We start from the raw sequence: 16558 nt of genomic DNA on the forward strand, positions 1-16558 counted from the left end.
GCATGTGTCAAACTACAAACATTAAAATTAGTGGGCTGAGGGACTAAAGCATATTTTATTAGTGAGCTACTGTTTTGGATGTTCTAATTCACTCTGATTTTCTTCAAAACGGCCTTGTTCTCTAGCTCCATTTCATCAATCTACAGTACATCTGTATGCCAGACATGGCTCTAATCTGCATCTGGTTATGCAACATTGTGCACATTACTGTGTGAAGTGGATGGAGTGGGTTTTAGCTTGTAAACACGCTCATTTCGTTCTAAGAGAAAATTCTCGCCTGAATTAGGTAACGCTCAACATTAGAACTGCTGAAAAAAACACCAGTGTCACAAATTGTTTTCTGCAAAAAAAAAAAAAAAATGCAATGTGCGAAAGCAACTATGTTCATGGTGATACTTTTTAAGAACCTGGCCCAATTAGCCTGAGGGCTAGAAGTTCACAGCTAAATTTGTGTTAACAGGAGTATCTCTTTTAAAGCCATCAGAGATGGCAAAGGGAAAAAAAGGCTAAGTGAGGGTGAATTCATTCAAGGCTACTTAGGTGAAAAGAAAGCCACAGCAGTTATGTGGTGGCTACTCTCAAAAAACATTTTTTTAAAAAACCCTGTAATTTGAGATGTTGCTTTTAAGTTCATAGCACAGAATCCAGAAAGTATGCAGAGCACTGTCAGCAGTGCTTGATCTCATTTTGGATATGCAGGTGCACAGATGTTCTCAAATGCAAGCATGGCTAGAAAATTTGACTGAAGCATTAGGATACCTATTATCCACCATCAAGGGGCACACATGGAACTGTGGAGTACTTCCTGTGCAAGTGCAAACTTGACCAGACTCCAGAAGACTATGAGGTGGCTTCTGGGCAGATAGCAGGACTTCCCTAGCCTGCTCTTACCACTGCAGCCCATGTGCCCCTAAACAACTACTCACGAGGGTCAGGGGATCTTGCTGTACAACAGCTAACATGGTTACAAAAAGGAAACTATGGCAAAGTGCTATGTGTAGGATGAACAGCTTAACACAGAAACAGGGCATTTGAGGTCCTGTCCCCCAAGCTTTCAAATTTGTGAAATTCTGGATGCAAAAAAAGAAAACGTGAGCAAATAATATCTGAAATCCTTTGACACCACAGTTTAGGTCAGATCATGCGTCAATGTAGATAAAGGGTAAAGGGAACCCTGACCATTAGGTCCAGTCGTGGCTGACTCTGGGGTTGCGCGCTCATCTCGCTCTATAGGCCGAGGGAGCCGGCGTTTGTCCGCAGACAGCTTCCAGGTCATGTGGCCAGCCAGAGCAGCACACGGAAGCAGAGCAGTACATGGAAACGCTGTTTACCTTCCCGCCAGAGTGGTACCTATTTATCTACTTGCACATGACGTGCTTTCGAACTGCTAGGTTGGCAGGAGCAGGGACCGAGCAACGGGAGCTCACCCCGTCGCGGGGATTCGAACCGCCGACCTTCTGATCGGCAAGTCCTAGGCTCTGTGGTTTAACCCACAGCGCCACCCGTGTCCCTTAATGTAGATACAGCTACATTAAACTGAAATGCCGCAAAAAGTATTAAATATTATATACAATAAGATCAAGGCATCGTTGGAAATACAGAAACAAAAAGGAGATTTCTAGTATTATGCCAAAGGTCAAATGTGACCTCAGGGAAAAAGTTTTTGTGCAGGAAATAAAACAAAAATCTTCATCAATATGAAAGAACAGTGGGAACGTTCCTGCTTCTGGGAAGAGCAAAACAGCAGATAAGAATGAAATTATCTTGTAAAAGAGAAGTAACTTTAAAATAGAACCACTTTATGTTAAGGATTCTGCATAATCAGTTATTAAAACAAAAGACAAACCAATTCATATTTAACGGTGTATATATCTTTTAATGTACTGAAATACGAAACAGTAATTTGGGTTCACTGGCAATGGCTTCTGTGGTTTTACCATTAGATGGTAAAAAAGCTGGTTTTGCACTGCAACGTTAATATTTTGGGGAAATTCCCGAGCTTCATTTTCAGAAGCAAAGATATTATTTAAAAAGTTACTTAAGAGAAAGTACAATTCTGAACCTGAACGTAGCACATAAAAATAATTTAGCAGGAAGGCCCCTCTTTCAAAATAGACACCTGTGGAATTGCATGTAGAAGAATATTTCAACCAATGGTTTGAACAAAGAAAAGGTCAAATGTGAATACTAAAACTACAGCAGCCTGTGTATCTGCTTTCCAAAGGCTCCAAAACCCTGGCATATTTCCTTCAAAATGGAACAAAATCTGTAAAGTAGCAAACACAATGTCTATTCGGGCCCTGTAACAATCTATCAAGTTTGCAATTGTCATAATAGCAAAGAAGGCATCACAGCAGTGTATAAAAAATATGGTTGCATCTAGCACCAATTAAGATAGCAAAAAATCCTGGATGGAATTACTTATTTCCTGTGAATCAAGTAGGTCAATGTGTCAAGTTTACATTTCCTTTCAGAAACATACACATGCCAGTCTCTAAACAAAAGATTGCTGTGGCTGCAATCATTAGAAATGAAAAAGGACCCAATAATTTTGAAAATGAAGTGAAATGCTGAATGCCTAATTAGGCTGGTTATCACAGAAAAAGCGTGAGCAAGAATGATCAGAATAAAGCACTGTAGAAAGCCAACACATTGCTGACAGATAAAAGAAGCCCCCAAAATATTTCTGAAAAGCGCACCTATATGTATTGGACTCCATAAACTAAATTCAAGTAAAAAAAAGAAGTCCCAATCAGTTTTCTTTTCCTCCCTGGACTGAATAACAAGAGCTCCACTACAGTCCTTTCTGAGATAGCCCTTACAAAAGGCCAAGTCCTTCATTACCTACTCCAAGTGCTTCTTTGGTTGCTCAAAGATCTCTTCCGGTGCTTTTGTTTCTTGCTTGTGCTCTTGTGGCCATGACTGCGCCCTCTTTTATCTTCCTTCCTGTCTCTGCTTAAGGATCGCCTGTGCCGTGCATATTCCCGACTTAAGCTCCTCAGGCCAGGACTGCTCCCTTTCGCAGAGTATTTCTTATGGAGGCGCCTTTCTTTCCTACATTTTTCATCATCGCTACTCAAGTCTCTTCTGTGCCTGCTTTTTTCAGTCTTATCCTTGCTATGATGGTTGCCCATGTCTCTGCACGAGCGAGCCTTCCCCTTGCTCGGCTCCCTATTGCATTTGCCTTGCTCAGACAGCAAGTCTTTCTTGCAGGTGTTCTGCTCACGGTCCGGGGTGGTCTTGTGTTGCTGATTTGTAGGAATGCATGAAAGGACACCTGAACTACTTTCATCGGAAACGGTGTCCCTGTTACTGACATTAATCTTAGTGTCTTTGATGAGAACATCCTCATGCAGGCTTCCATTTAAGTACTTTGGCTGACTGCTCACACTTTCATTAGCCTTTATGCTGCTAGGACAGAGCTGCATCGGTTTGGCTAAAGGGGACTGCATGGAAGTAGATGCAACACAATGGGGAACACCCACCAGCGCTTTCAAAGGCATAGGCTGCAGTGCATTAGCTTCACTCTTCTTCAGATGGGTTTCTTCTACCTTCTTATTCATGAGGTTGCTCAACAGTTTCTCCCTCAACTCTCTTTCTTTTCTCTGCAGTCCAAGAGCTCTCTCTTTTTCTTCCTCTACCCGTCGGAGTTCAGCTTCTTGCAGCCTCCTCCTTTCTTCCAAGTGCTGAAGGCGGATTTTTTCCTCGTTGTGCTCCTGTTCCATAAGCTTTATTGCCTAAAAGGATAGAGAGAAGAGATTTCCCTTAGTTCTATATCAAATACACTCATTCCATGGCAGGGTCAACGTTGCACAACTTCAGAGAACTGTTAGAAGGGAAACTATTCCTCAAAAAGGGAACTACACAGACCACAAGTAGGCAGGCTGCATCCCACAGAGACCTTCCCTACAGCCCAACTCAATACACCCCATCAGCCCAACCAACAGATATATGCAGGGAACACAATTTACATAGGTAGAAAGGGCTTCCTCCACCATTCCATTTACCGCCTATTGCAATAGTGCTTTCCTCAGCCTGCCAAACAGCTGTCTGATGGGCTGGGGGAGCACGTTGCCCAAGCCAATGAACTGGAGAAGGGGGAGGCATGTGATAGACCTCTGCCTATCATGTCCCTCATCTCTCTTGCTGCTCAGCTGACTGGCACTGGGAGGAGCTGAGAATTCATGGACAATGGGTGTGTGTACCCATTGGGTTCGCTGAAAGAAAGGTTTGTGAGCTTGCATGTGAGTGTGTGTGTGCACTCCACCCACCAAATGCAACTCTCAGGGCCAAAAATAATTGCCCATCTCAACACTCACCAACACACTAAAGGACAGAACCGTAGCAGATTTACTGCTTCTCATTCTTAAATTGCTAATGCAATCCAGCAGCCTTTCTGAAATAGGTTAAAAGCAGATCAGTTCCTAGGAAACAAATCTGAACAACCCAATGAAGATGCTCAAAAGGACCTAAAGATAAACTCTACTTTATACTGATCAACTTTTGCAACAAATAATTTTGCACTGTTGACAACTTGGTGACATGAAGACTTTAAGATTTAAGAAAGGCTTGAGATTAAGGAAAGTCGGAACTTTATTTTAGTTTTTTTTATTCTCCTTGAATGAATTGCTAGATTTTCCTAGGATTTCAAGTCTCTGTAAATTACTATTCAGGTCCTAAATAAATTTATAAGCAGAGTTATCTCATGAAACTGACAAATTGTTATTTGTGCCACAGAAGCAAAATCAGTGTCCTAAACCCGGCAAATGAGCACAAGCTATACATGAAAAGGTCCTTGATACAAACACATAACAACCTTCACTCCTCAAATGCAACAATGATCCCTTACTGGAGAAACTAAGGTAATGGCACTGGATAAAGGGAGACGCAACTCCCAGGTCCTTTGCATGCTTCCTGGATACAGGTTTTAGTCCCTTTTGCACAGATTGCATCACACACTGGTTCAGCTTTATGATGTTGGAAAACACAGTAGCCTATTTGTCCCTCAAACAGGAAAGAGGAGTGAAGACAGGGTTGGGCGTAGCCAAAACACAATGCTAACAGCAAAGTGCTATGAGCATTATTTAAAATGGAGTAACTGAAGAGGCATCATTATAAAATAGAGAGAAGAAATCCATGAGAGAGAGAGAGAGAGAGAGAGAGAGAGAGAGAGAGAGAGAGATTTATCAAATCCTCACTTATAAGCTGCTGGGGTTTTTTTATACTGCTTTCCCATGCACACATGTCCAAACCTTAAAAACAAACAACCAGTTACCTTCGCTCTGCTCAGCAGTTCAGCAATTAATCGAATAGACTGAAGGTTTCTCTGAGCTAAGAGAAGCTTCCTCTCTTCAAGCTTTATTTTCTCTTGTAGTTTTTTTTGCTCTTCAGCTTGTATTTTTTCAAGCCGCTTTTTGTTTCTACGAATTTCACGATCCTTTTGTTTCTGCTCTCTTTTGCGCAATTTCTCTTCTCTCTTTCTCTCTCTCTCCAATTCCTCAAGTTCTTTCTGTTTCCTAAGGATAAAGATTGCAGTTAGTCGCAATAGGTACAATTTTAAAGGGTTTTAAAGAATTCTTCAAACAAACAAACGAAACTACTACTAACAGCTTCAAATTCATTTGGAGGTTAAACCTCACCAATTTCAAAGGACTGCTCAAAGTTAAGGATTGAAGTCTTACAAAACAGAAGTAAGAAACAGAGCCATATTGAGCACAAAGCAACATTTCTAAATATTTTCCCAAGCCACAACAAGAAGGTAAAACAGAACTGATACTATTTTGATCATTTGATGGATAAGAACGTGGTATCAAGAACACCATGAATCACCATGAATTTGTTAAGTCTAATACAAATTAACAGAATTGGCCATTAAAACACCTATTTTCATCAGGAAGGTGGTAATGCAAGGTGTGAGAAGAACTGCTCACATTCTGATATGCTGTGGATAGATGCCATGCCTTCTATCTGGCATAAAGCTAGCTCTGCATCAATAAGTTTGGGTGTAATTTCTGCAGCTAAAGCCATCAGTCTGCAAGAGCTGTGCTATTAACATCTGTAGTGATGAAATGCTTTGAGAGATTGGTTCTTCAACATCTTAGGACATGTTTTCCACCGGATTTTGATGAACACCAGTTTGCTTATAGGAGAAATAGGTCAACAGATGATACCATAGCCACAGCTTTTCACCTTGCAGCAGGTCATCTGGAGAGACCGGAGAATTATGTCAGAATGCTGTTTCTTGAATATAGCTCGGCTTTTAATACCATCCTTCCGGACATTCTTATTAAAAAAACTGAGGGACCTGGACCTTTCTTCTACCATCTGTGATCGGACTAAAGACTTTCTGAGGGATCGCACACAAATAGAGGATTGGGCCTGTTACATTTACCTCTCTGAAGCTCAGCACTGGCACCCCACAGGGATGCGTTCTGGGTCCTACCTGTACTCGTTGTATATATGACTGTATCTCATCCGATCCATCTACTGTAATTATTAAGTTTGCAGATGATACCACCATAATGGGTCTAATTACAGGTGGAGATGAATCAGCGTATAGGGAGGTTCAAAAAGTCTCGACATGGTGCCTAGAGAACAAGTTGCACCTAAATAACAGTAAGACAAAGGAGATGGTGTTGTACTTTTGGAGGAAGAGAGGGGAACTAGCCCCATTGTATTTCAGGGGGGCTGTGTGGAGATAGTCTCTTCCTTTAAATTCCTGGGAGTCTACCTTAGTGAAGACCTCACTTGGAAAATCAATACAACCCAGGTGGTTAGGAAGGCCCAACAGAGACTCCATTTCCTCAGGGTCTTGCAAAAGAACAATGTCAAACAAAAACTGATGATCTCCTTCTACCAGTCCACAATAGAAAGTGTCCTCTCATATTGTATTACAGTGTGGTACGCTGGTCTGACAGCCACAGACAGGAAGTCCCTACAGAGGGACGAATACAGCACATGACATCATGGGCTGTCCCCTTAGTTCGCTAGATGACATCGCAGGAGACTGCTGCCTCAGAAGAGTGAGGAAAATTCTTAGGGATGATTCAGACCCTGGCCAGCACCTCTTTAATCTCCTACCTTCAGGCAGGAGACACAGAAGTATAGTCAGCCGCACCAACAGGTTAAAGAACAGTTTTTATCCGTGGGCTGTTGCGCTGCTGAATGGGAAAAAATAGTTGTGCAATTGACTTCCAACAAGCACACACTGTGCGAACAAGACTAAGTGTGGGGGGGAGGGGGGCTCGTTTAATTTCACTGCACACAGGTGGTGTAGTGTCAATAAAGCTTTGTTATTTATTTATTTATTTATTTATTATTGCAATAGAACACTGCCAAGAGTATCAAAGAGCTACTGAAAGCCATTTGATGCTATCCATATTCAAAACAGAACCACTGAAATCAGTGGACTTTATTTCAATGGGTGTCTTCTGAGTATGACTAAATGGTATCACCCCATAGTCTAGAATCATGGAATTAAACATGCTTGGTGGCATATTAATTATCTCCACCCACAACCCAACGAAATATACCAGCCTTATTCGTACCATGATCAGTAACACTTTGATAAATAAGATGCTCAAGAGAAATGTACAGAGTAACCATTCACAAGTGCAGTGTCAATGGAACTGTTGTGAAGTGATTTCATCAAAGACTGCAGCTTGGTGTTCTATCAGAAGCTTTAAACAGATTGTACTAGACCAGGGGTAGCCAACATGGTCACTCCAGATTTTGTGGAGCTATAAACCCTTGTCATCCCAAACTACTAGCCATGATGGCTGGAGCCTAAGGGAGTTCTAGCCCAACAACATCTTGAGTTCACCACGTTGGCTACTCCACATTAGACCTACAGGAGCTTAACTAAAGACACATATTAACAGGATCAAGTGTGTTAAGCTTAATTAGCTGAAAGTGGAAAAGGCCTTGTTCAGAAACTGTTATTTTCTTAGATTGATTTTACTGCCAGAAGCAACAGTGAACAGTCTATTGTTTTGCTTTCTAGATGAATAGTAGCATTTCCCAAAAGGCTGTATCAAACACCCCGCTGCATGGCTTCTTAATGTAAACATTTACATAAAGCAAAATACAAATGGTTTACAATATTCAAAACATCTCTAAGTAATAAACTGCCCAAAATAATAAAAACAGAAATAACTATGTTACATTTTACAAGTACAAAAATGTTAACAGTTTGTTATTTCTTAGGAAGGAAGTGTACCTTTCCTCCTCTTTTTGTCTTTCCTCTGCTTCTTTTTCTTTACGTTTTTGTTCTTCTCTCTGTTTTTCAAGCTCTTGGAGCTTCTGCCTTTCAAGCTGACGTTTCTTAATTGAAGCATCACTCAGGTGTTTTGTTGAATCAAATGAAACCTTTTACAGACACAGTACAAAAAGTATTCATATTAAAGACAGATTTTTAAGTGTTCCATTTGATTTCACTGTGCATTTTAGAGTGGAACACTTGTGGTTACCAGTTACAGAAGCTTGAAAACTAAGCCATATCAGGTCTGTCCACACTAGTAGACACTCTAACTTAATGTATATTATCACGGTTAAGGATATTCATTCTTAACCTTTAACAGTCCTGAACGACAGTGGTTCTCATATTTTGCCACAGTGTGCCTCCTTAAGTAATTATAAAAAAAGCCCTGCAAGATTTTTGAACTGTAAATGACAGGCTTCCTAGTGTTTACTTGTCCTTTACTCAGAAGGAAGAACAAGCAAAAGGACCAGAGGACATTATTGACTAGGTGGTATGTAAATTCAATTCCAATTAATCCACCCATAAAATGGGAACACTGAAAGATTCTAATGTTGAATGCATCATTATCAAAATGCTCACATAGGACTTTTTATTACAGTTGCAATGGACTGCATTCAAAAGGAACACAAAGGTTGCATGCCTGAAACCATATTGTAATAACAGCGAATTCCCGGTAATTGAGGGGCTGATCCAACTATTTTCCTAGATGCCCACTCATACTGTTAAGACCACTAACTTACCCACATGCCTTTCTAGTTAAACTGAGTATCTGCTGACTAGATAAATACTGTTACTTCTAAATGCAAACTCTAATTTCACATAGAGTTCACTCTATTCTTTAACAGAACATATTAAACAGGGAATTATATACTATTAAAAAAAATCAGCTGGAAAGATAAACATGAATAATGCCAGAACAATTGCTCTTCTTTTCAGTGTTATGATTACATGAATGGCAAAAAAATCATGATTACATGAATTCATGATTACATGAATTGGCAAAATAACTTTCATTTTAAATTGGGAATTGCATGATATAGTGTATGAAATGCCCAACCGTCAGTCTCTCACAAGGCAACTTTAGCATATTTTCTTTTGTCACTCCTACTCTCTGTTCCCACATGTAGCAGAGCCCTATTTGGGTGTTCAATTCCCCAATGCAATTAGAATAATCTAAGGGAGACTGGAGACACAGCAGTTGGTCCAGCCCCCATCATGTCCCCATACTAGGCTCCATGCCCTTCTACTTCCCTAGATGGTGAATATGTGCAGTGGGGAGCTTGCTTTACTCACATGCATGTGCAATTTAGAATCATGTAGTTTCAATCCCATAGGGAACCTCTATGAATGCAGCAAGCTCCCTGCTACAGATATTTCCATCCCTACGTTGAGACGGAGAACAAGGGGAGGCACAGGTGAGAACTAGAAGGTGAACACTAGAATATAATGGAGAAGCAGCCAGGCAACATGTCCCCACTCTCTCTAGTGTGTGAAACAGCATGCTTCGATAGGGCCTAGGAAAAGGGCACAAACTTCAAAAAGTAAGCACAGAATGAAGCACAAGAAGCAACGCAAAAGGCAATTCAGAAGGATGCCACAAAGTACTCAGGTTTAGAAAAAGACTGGATATCCTTTTAATGTATTTTTTGAGATCATCTGACTTAAAAGAGACTATGGGTGAGATCAAATGTAGAGTAAGCGGGCATCCATACAGGAAACAGGGCTTCCCTTCCTAACCTCCCACTACTGGAGCAGATTTTTTTTAGGGGGGCAGGGATGCTGCTGAAGGAGAAATAAGAAAACCAGAAGCACTTTTGTGCAAGTGGATTTCTGCTGCACTGGCAGCTGCTCTATATATTTAGTCTTTCAGACGTCTGCTACATCATTACAATTCATAAACTGTATACCCATATCTTGTTAAGAACTAGTGACAGCACATTCCCCCAATTCATACTTCACAGTTACTATAATTTGTGACATTTTATTTGCGAGCTGCTCCTTCTGTCATATTCAAAGTTACATTCCCCACACCATTTAGTTGGGCAATGCTTTGGGTACCATTTGTGGAAAGGTGGCATACAAAGGTTTAAAATAAATGCCTCTAAAGGTTCACTATGGGGTGCATGCACCTAAAACTGGTAACTTAAGAACCAGCTCATCAAAATATAAAGGAAACGAACATGCAATGTTTCTTTGAAGAATTTTCTACTAGGAACAGCTCAACAGTATCTCTCTCACCTTTAAGTTACAAGCCACTGCTTTGCCATCTTCACCTTTGTACATCAGCTTCATCCCTCGTAAAGCATTCATAGCCTTGATGAAACCTGCATATTCCTCATACTGAACATAAGCTTCAAAATTCAAATGGCCTCCAAAACTGAACGTATGAAAGTTTCTGCCAGTCATTTCTTCCCTATAGGGGTCCAACATGGGTATGTCCACATTCCGTATTTCCCCAAATTTACTAAACACTTTAATAAGAACTTCTTCACTTGGTTTTTCTGAGCCAGAGTCTTTCAGCGCAAACCATTTACAAGGCAAGCCCTCCAGATGAATAGTGTCTGGCCTTTCCCCTGGCAGAGTTTCATTCATATCTTTTGCATCACGAAAAAAGGAGTCCCAGTCATGTCGAGTAGGAAAGTCAATTTTGTATTCTGCAGCACGGACTTTTAAAATGTCTGAAAAGCCACTAAGTTTTATAGTTTTGCCATCCAGGCATGCAAGGAAGGATTTAACCAGACTCTTATTTTCTACCTCTCCTTCAAAGCGGATGAAATCCATGGTGCTTTTAGATATCCGCAAGGTTGAGAACTGATGTGTTTGCACCATTCCTTTCAGCCTTTCCATCACTTCCCAGTTTGAAATAGACTTCCCAGGCTGCTTTAACTGAGGAAGTGCCACACTGATGGTCATTTTTGTAATGGGCTTAAGGTATAGCCCATAAGGAGCACAAAGCTCCACTGCTTCTGATGTGTCATGAACTATTGTAGCAGCTGCCATAGCTACAAAAAAGACAATAAGCATACAAAGGATAGTAGGCTTATCTGTGATTTAGACACTGACAGAAAGTGGTTCCTTTCTTAGAATAAATGATCATTTTAACAGTTTCCTGAAAGCGGCATTCAAAGGCTTAAGAACAAGTCCTCTGTTAAAATTTATCAAAACAATATATAGAGAGTCCACAACAAAATATTATGCTCTTTCCTAATCACACTGCACTTCTGTGCTCCAGCTGCAAGCAGAGAAACTGCAAAGCTGTGTGATGGGTACTAAGAAGGAGTGTTTAAGAAGGAGAAACTGAAGATACAGAGAAACAGCTGTAGTCTTTTGTTTCAAATTCATTGCAGGTTGTTTGATGCATCACAACTGAGATGAATTCGAGTGGATACAGAAACCAGAAATCTGTAAATTGAAACAAATGAATTAAGAGTCTTACTTTCCATCCTATTAAACCAAACACAGGATTATTTTTAGTTAATGAAGTACTTAAGAGCAGCAAACACCTCAAAGCCAAAGTTACTATAAAATGATTTCTGGGAAAGTATTAAGTATAGCATGTAAATTATATATTTGCTATGTAGAGCAAAATTTACAAACTATTGTTACACAGTGAGAATACATCCAACTGACAAGTACTGCAATCCTAACCCTGTCTATTTAGAGGTAAATCCTACTGAATTAAATGGGGCTTACTCTCAGGTAAATGGGGTTAGGACTACAGCCTAAGTTGATAGTATTTTCATTAGCATTACCTGTATGAAACATAACAAGTTTCAGCAACCCTAACTTAGAAATTAACTACAACAGTTAAGATAAAAAGAGAATTTACTAAATTGTCATCCAAGTTAATACTATTTTACTGTTTGTAAAAGGTGAATAAATATATTCTACTTTCAATTACTGTAACAATTAATTTAACATCATAAAATTAAATTATGCAACTACATAATATGATTGCATGCTGGTCAATGGGGAAAGCAGGAGAATGTAAGGAGAGTCATGCTGGCTCAGGCCAAAAAGCCTATCTAACCCAGCATTTTGTTTCCGACAGAAGCCAGCCAGATTGTCTCCTGGGAGCATGAAGGTGACAGCTACCTCCAGTTTGCTCCCAGTATTCAGTGCACACTCCCTAAAACACAAGGAAGAAGAAATTGGGCAATGAATCGGGTAGGCCCCACTTTTCAGGCTGGTGCTCAAGAAGGGTTCCAGGTCCGAAACAAAAAGACCGACCGCACAATATGCAACACAGGGAGTGTGTGTTGTACTAAGGGCAGCGAGAGAGACCTGGGTTCACATCCACCCCCACCTGGCCCTGGACTAGAAAACGGCTCTAGCCTGTCTCAGTGCTGCTGTGAGAATGAAACCAGAGGAAGGCTTATTGATGCAAACCCCCAAAATGTATTTTCTATGGTTAAGTTTTTACCTCTATCTTCAGTACATTTTATTTTATTGCTACAGCTAGTGGCTGATGCAAATAAAGATTCTTCCCATTCTAACTCCACAGGAAGGGCAGGGAAGCCTAGTGGCCTGAGCCCCTGGAAAGGAGGGCACAGGTGAAAGGAGCCTGCTGAAAGAAAAAGAAAGAAAGAAAGAAAGAAAGAAAGAAAGAAAGAAAGAAAGAAAGAAAGAAAGCCGACGTCGTGCTGGGGCTGCAGGCTTAGAAAAAGGAGCTGTTGGGGGAGGGGTGGGCGATGAGCACAGAATAGAGAACTTGAGCAGAGGACATTCGCTTTTTTCGCAGGCGGGGCGGTGGGCTAAGTGCCACAACGGGCCCGAAGGCAGGCTGGCGTCTCCCGCACAGACACGCACCCAGGAAACGTGTCGGTCCTGACACACGCACAACAGCACACGCGCACTGTTGGCCACTGGCTACAGGCGGAGCGGGGGGCGAGAGGAGGCACCTACCGCGCGCCCGGTCCTTGGCACATCTGGCCTCCGCCAAACTGAGGAGGAAGGACCAGCCCCGCGCCGCCGACGCCCGTCTTCTTCCTCCTCCTCCTCCTCCTCTCCAGGGTAACCCGCGGTCGCCTCTCTCTCCCTCTCGTCCGGCCTACCGCGCACGCGCGCACCTCACCGGCCTTCCCACAGTGCCCAGCGCCACCAAAACAAAAGCACTTCCGCTTCCTCCGAGATAAACGAGGGCGGGCACGTAGGACGCCCGCTATAGAGAGAAGGGAATGCCCTTATAAGGGCTTGGTGCACACAGAGCGACGGCGAGCACGGAATGTAGAGGGACACGCGTGATGCGCACTTCAGGTTTCAAGACGGCGAGGGGAAAGTTTTCTGAGTTGCTCGCGGGTCGGCGGGACGCGCGGCTCCTCCTGCATGCATGCATATATGCGGCAGAGAAGGAGGAATAATGTTGGGTAGCTAGAGCTCCAGTTGCAGTGTGATGCGTGTTTTGTCTTGGGATTATTAATAAAAAAATATATCAGTCTCAGGTCTCATCTTACAGAGTCATAGAATTGGAAGAGGGTCCGAGGGTCATCTAGTCCAACCCGCTGCAATGCAAGAATCTCAGCATCCAATTTGAAAGCAGCCCGGACCCTGCTTGGCTTTGCAAATGTGCTAGCAGTTTTATTGCTTCTCCACTTCAACTTTGTATGTCCCTCAGCCAGCCTGACGCTCAATACAGTATTAACAGCGGGCTATGATCTTGCTTTTCTTTAATTCTCTATCATAGTAAAGGTAAAGGTACCCCTGCCCGTACGGGCCAGTCTTGACAGACTCTGGGGTTGTGCGCCCATCTCACTTAAGAGGCCAGGGGCCAGCGCTGTCCGGAGACACTTCCGGGTCACGTGGCCAGCGTGACATCGCTGCTCTGGCGAGCCAGAGCCGCACACGGAAACGCCGTTTACCTTCCCGCTGGTAAGCGGTCCCTATTTATCTACTTGCACCCGGAGGTGCTTTCGAACTGCTAGGTTGGCAGGCGCTGGGACCGAGCAGCGGGAGCGCACCCCGCCGCAGGGATTCGAACCGCCGACCTTTCGATCGGCAAGCCCTAGGCGCTGAGTCTTTAACCCACAGCGCCACCTGCGTCCCATCAATTCTCTATCATACCGTTCTCTAAATTTGAAGCATCGTGGCAATGGATCGCGTTTGCTTTAGAATTTGCACCGGTGGGACTATTATTATTTTTAAGCCATTCATACAAAGCAAGACCGCAATTAAAAGGAGTACGGGTGCCTTTTTTTGCTGCTAGTAGTCTGCGACTTTTTGATTCTGAGTGAGTGGGATCGCGCTGGTGTCTAAGCACAGCTGCGATATATAAATAAATGTAAGTTAAAAAAACAACAACACGACTCCCTAGATTCAAATATCGTATTCTAATCGATGGGAATTTGTCACTTCCAAGGAAAGCTGCAAGAATGATTTTTCCAAAGTTAGACCAGGTATTCCTCCTGTTGAGGCAAAGATACGTTACAAAGATTCTTAAAATACAGTATATAAATCTATGGAACTAAGATCATAGAGTTTAAAAAGAATTGGGCTTCCCAACCGTAGAAAAATCTCTGTCTTCCTGGCGTTACATCGTTAAAGGTGGGCTGCCATCTAGTGGTTCAGTGCGAATTTTCAACGTATCATGTCAAGCGAAGGAAAAGACGTTGAGACTACTTTGTTCTTGTTTTAAAATTTCCTATTGACCGTATAGTGGGTTTTTAAAGGAAAACTAGACAGTTTTTTATGTGAGAGAGCTGAGTTGTGATAAATTCAGCAGCCAACTCCACATAAAATCTGACCCATGTTGACCGTGACATACAGCAGTGTCAACGTACATCACACTGAATAAGGGTGTACTTACTTAATTTTATTTCTAATGATATCTCACTTTCTTCCAAGGAGATCAAGGTGGCATACATGATTATCTTCTACAACAGCTCTGTGAGGTAGGCTAGGCCAGAGCTTTCCAAACTTTTCATGTTGGTGACACACCTTTTTAGACCTGTATCACTCGTGACACAGTAGTTCAGTTTTACTAGCAAACCGGAGGTTATACTAACTCCTTTTCAGCCTCTGAAGGAATGCTGGGAGCATTTGCGCGACACACCTACACACTGCAGCCAACACACAAACGTGCCGCAACAAACAATTTGGAGAGCTCTGGGCTAGGCTGACAGATGGTGGCCGGCTTAACGTCACCCAATGAGCTTCATGGCTGAGTGGGGATTTGAAGCCCGGTCTTATTCCATGGTGTGCTTTCATGTGCTTTAATAGCTGCTGTGTTTGGACCATTAAGACCAGCATGATGCTTTTCATTATATGACAGCTCATAAGTAAACTTGCAAGCTGTTTCCACGGACCAGTATTAGTTTTGCTGAAATGGCGAAACTAATTGGAAAGCTCAGAAATCAAGATGGCAAGAAATTTAAAAAAGAATGGGAAATGTTTATTATGTGTTTACAAAAGTATTGTAAACAGGTTAATACATTGGCAGGATTTTAAGAAATAATACAGGAAAGTTGAGGCAGAAAAATAATTTCAGTTGAAAAGGAAATTTAAGGAACCCGGGGGTGGGGTGGGGGAGTTAAGAGATTCCCTTTGGATTTGATATTGTTTTTGTGTATATTTTTCTTTGGTTGTGGTTGTTGTTTGTTTTTTATTTTTGTTATTTCTGTTGAAAATTTAATTAAAATATTATTTTAAAAACAAACAAACCAGTATTAGTTTGGATGATGTATATTGAATATAATAAATGCCTCATTAAGGGAAGTTGTGCTCCATTTGGCTTAGAAAGTGAAAGCACTACTGAAGTCCCTTCCTTAGATCCTTATGATCAAGGTGACTAGAGGCCAGAGTCTAGCCTTCCTTTCCTAGACCAAATGGTTTACTGTGGCCTGCCCATGGTGTCTATTTCTTTCTCATATGCAGGTCATCAAGCAAGTATGTAGATAACAAAAAGCTTAAATCAGTTCAGACTCATTTCCCAAGAAGAATAGACTATTCTAGTTCCCCATATTGACATCTTACAATTATTCCTTTGCAAATAAAATTCTTGCCAGACTACATCTGTCTCTGATTGTGTGTGCTTTTTAAAAACCAAATTGTACAAAAATTTGTCTGTCCACAAGCTCTGACTTCACCTCCACCCTATTTAAAAATACTGTCCAGATAGTTGAGAATGGCTTGCCACTTGCTTCACTCTTTAACATAATTTTTCAGTTACCTGGGAGTAAGTTCCATTTGATATAATAGGACTTACATTTTAGTAAACCCCATTGAACAAGCATATGGCTGATTATATTGCATGTTGTTAAATACACCATTCAGTAAAACTAATTTATTACATTAGAAGTCCAC

General features: G+C 41.7%; 1 protein-coding gene across 2 annotated transcripts; it reads right to left on the reverse strand.

Moving 5' to 3' along the window:
* Window positions 1-1855: 1855 nt before the first annotated feature.
* On the reverse strand, window positions 1856-13339 carry AKAP17A (A-kinase anchoring protein 17A). Of its 2 annotated transcripts, none has more exons than XM_079973183.1 (5): window positions 13166-13339; window positions 10499-11662; window positions 8219-8367; window positions 5276-5516; window positions 1856-3737 (listed from the first exon to the last, which is right to left on the reverse strand). In XM_079973183.1, the coding sequence occupies exons 2-5, from the start codon at window positions 11282-11284 to the stop codon at window positions 2841-2843; spliced, it is 2073 nt and encodes a 690-aa protein (XP_079829309.1). In that variant the 5' UTR covers window positions 11285-11662; window positions 13166-13339; the 3' UTR covers window positions 1856-2840. The 2 variants fall into 2 exon arrangements, with proteins under 2 accessions (XP_079829309.1, XP_079829310.1); XM_079973184.1 differs by lacking the exon at window positions 13166-13339 and adding an exon at window positions 13070-13090.
* Window positions 13340-16558: the final 3219 nt, after the last annotated feature.

Source organism: Podarcis cretensis, assembly GCF_951804945.1.
Source record: "Podarcis cretensis genome assembly, chromosome: 4".
NCBI classification, from domain to species: domain Eukaryota; kingdom Metazoa; phylum Chordata; class Lepidosauria; order Squamata; family Lacertidae; genus Podarcis; species Podarcis cretensis.